At 31.3% G+C, this 2,351-nt stretch overlaps 1 protein-coding gene across 1 annotated transcript; it reads right to left on the bottom strand.

The window, feature by feature from the left end:
- Nucleotides 1-334: 334 nt before the first annotated feature.
- LOC108776785 (uncharacterized) lies at nucleotides 335-1,698 on the bottom strand (the record flags this gene model as incomplete). Its single annotated transcript, XM_018543499.1, has 5 exons — nucleotides 335-418; nucleotides 501-845; nucleotides 937-1,146; nucleotides 1,286-1,504; nucleotides 1,585-1,698. Coding segments are annotated over 5 exons (956 nt in total), but the record flags the coding sequence as incomplete, so codon positions are not given.
- Nucleotides 1,699-2,351: the final 653 nt, after the last annotated feature.

The following is a 2,351-nucleotide window of genomic DNA, read 5'->3' as shown; positions in this document are numbered from 1 at the left end:
AAATTTGATTGTATTATTTTTGTGTACAAAGGTATGAAATGTTTATAAATTATTCAATTGTCTTCAAACATGACGTCACATTAGTGAAAATTAACGTGGCAACGTCATGTTTATCAGAATTGTCAATATCTAAATCAAGATAAGAAAGTCCTCTTACGTTAAGATAAGAAAAGTTACTTCCTTTTACTTTTCTAAGGTAGAGAATCTCTTTTATGATAGTAATGATATCACTAAATTGTGTAGGTTTTTGTACATATCTAATAAGAAATACGTAACCACAATATAATTCGACATATTATATATTAATTATTATATTATATTATTATGTTGCCTGGAGCGATTCAGCGAGATTAATGATCGTCATGCATATAAATAAATTTATCCTGATCAGTGACTTTGTCACTCACTTTCTCAATTTCTATAAAAAAAGATAGAGATTTTTGTGAAATAATATTTCCATTTCTTGGCACAATATTGCGCGACAAAAATCTTTCTGTTACCTTCTTTCATCTCGTTAGCCTCTTTTATGGGAAATGTAGGTTCACAGTCTCGTAGAATTGGCATCATGTTACCGAAAGCAGTTTTGCCAAGGGCATTGTGAATTATTGTACTAGAAATCCAACGATATACTGCCAGTTTAAACCTTAATTGAAGGAAATTCAAGTTATCCAGGTTGCCTTTAAGGTTGGATCTTTTGAGTATGCGGCTCTTCGTATTCCGTATGTTGTGAGAGGAATCGTTATCAACGTCCATTGCAGTTTCTTCGAAACTCTTCAAGTTTTTGTTTATTTGACGTTTAGTTAATTTAATGTTCTCCATGAAATCCTTGACGGTTATTTCCTCATCTGTGAAAAAATTGAGATATTTGTGAAATAATATATTTTTATTTTGATATAATATCTTGTCTCTCTATGGCTAAAACAGTCTTTTTCTCACCTTCCAGTTCACAGTCGCTCTTCTCTGTAGGCAATGAATCAAACTGATCATCCAGTGGAAGCTGAAAATCATTAAAAAATCTTCCTCCAACAGAACTATTCGTATACGAGAAGTTACAATTATTCGTTTTAAAAGAATTGTTGAAGAATGAATCTTCGGTCATTATCTCTGCTTCACGTTTCGAAACATTTGTGGTTTTTTTCTTCTGATCTATATAAAAAATCAAGATTAAAACTCATCAAGATAATATTTTTATTTCGGTGCAATATCGCATCTTTTTTACGGCAAAAAATCATTCTTTTATCTGTCTGTCTATTGTCATGATTTTCCATAGGCAATGAAGACTGACCTTCCTGTAGTCGAGAGAAAATTTCCGGGTAAGTTCCTTTGCAACGTTCTATGTAGATATTTTGAAAGCGTATTTTAAGGATCCATCCGTAAGCAAACAATTGAATCTCTAATAATTTACTTGACGACACTGTATCTTTAGGGTTCTGTAACCTCTCATTTGCTTCTAATTCAATCGATCTAATAAGATTTATGAGTTGTCTGCTTAAATCTATATGATCTGCATGAAAAATCAATATTTTAATGAAGTAATATTTTTACTTGGCTATATTTATTTATAGCAAAAAATCTTTCTCTTACCATATTCTATTTCTTTCGTAACATTATAAAATATTAATGAACGTGATTTTTCTTTTATGAAATCTTTAATGTCTGTAATCACTTCTATTAATTGAATTGTTAAATTTACGTATCCTGCATAAAAAATTGAGATTATATTGTGAAACATTTTCACTTTGACACAATTGCGCTTTTCCATATGTAAGATATTAATTAAGATCTACGTGTCGGGCTGTGTGGCTCCGCGGCAAGGCGGTGGCTTAGTGTTTCGAACTACATACGAGGTCCTCGGTTCGAGTCCCGACATCGCGTCGAGCGTCCGACATTTTTTCTCGGCCCAGCTTACACATATAACAAAAATCTTTGTCTCACCTTCGCGAGACAGAATTTCACTGTTATTTTTTAATGGTAAAAATACACATGTTCGTGAAAAATTGAAAATATTTTTGTAATTCGATTGGCCGATGGTATTTAGAACCGATAAACTTGAGGTCCATTCATGTACCAATACTACGAAGTACAGTAATTTTTTATCTACATCACTATATTTAAAATTTTTGTTTAACAAATTGTCATAAAATAGAAAATCATAAATATTTATGGTATCGTTTTTAATTTGATCTATTCGTAATTCAATCGTTTTTAAGTACCATTTGTATGGTTCAGATCTACTCTCTCGACCTACGTAAAAGATTAAGATATAAATAATATTTTCTATTATAACACCATATCGCACCTCTCGAAAAATCATTCTCTTTTACCTTTCTGTTTATTGTCGCTCTTTTCTA

Source organism: Cyphomyrmex costatus, unplaced genomic scaffold (assembly GCF_001594065.2).
Source record: "Cyphomyrmex costatus isolate MS0001 unplaced genomic scaffold, Ccosl1.0 scaffold3789, whole genome shotgun sequence".
Lineage (NCBI taxonomy): Eukaryota > Metazoa > Arthropoda > Insecta > Hymenoptera > Formicidae > Cyphomyrmex > Cyphomyrmex costatus.
The sequence above is the reverse complement of the archived record's forward strand: the minus strand, read 5'-3'. Positions and strand labels throughout refer to the sequence as shown.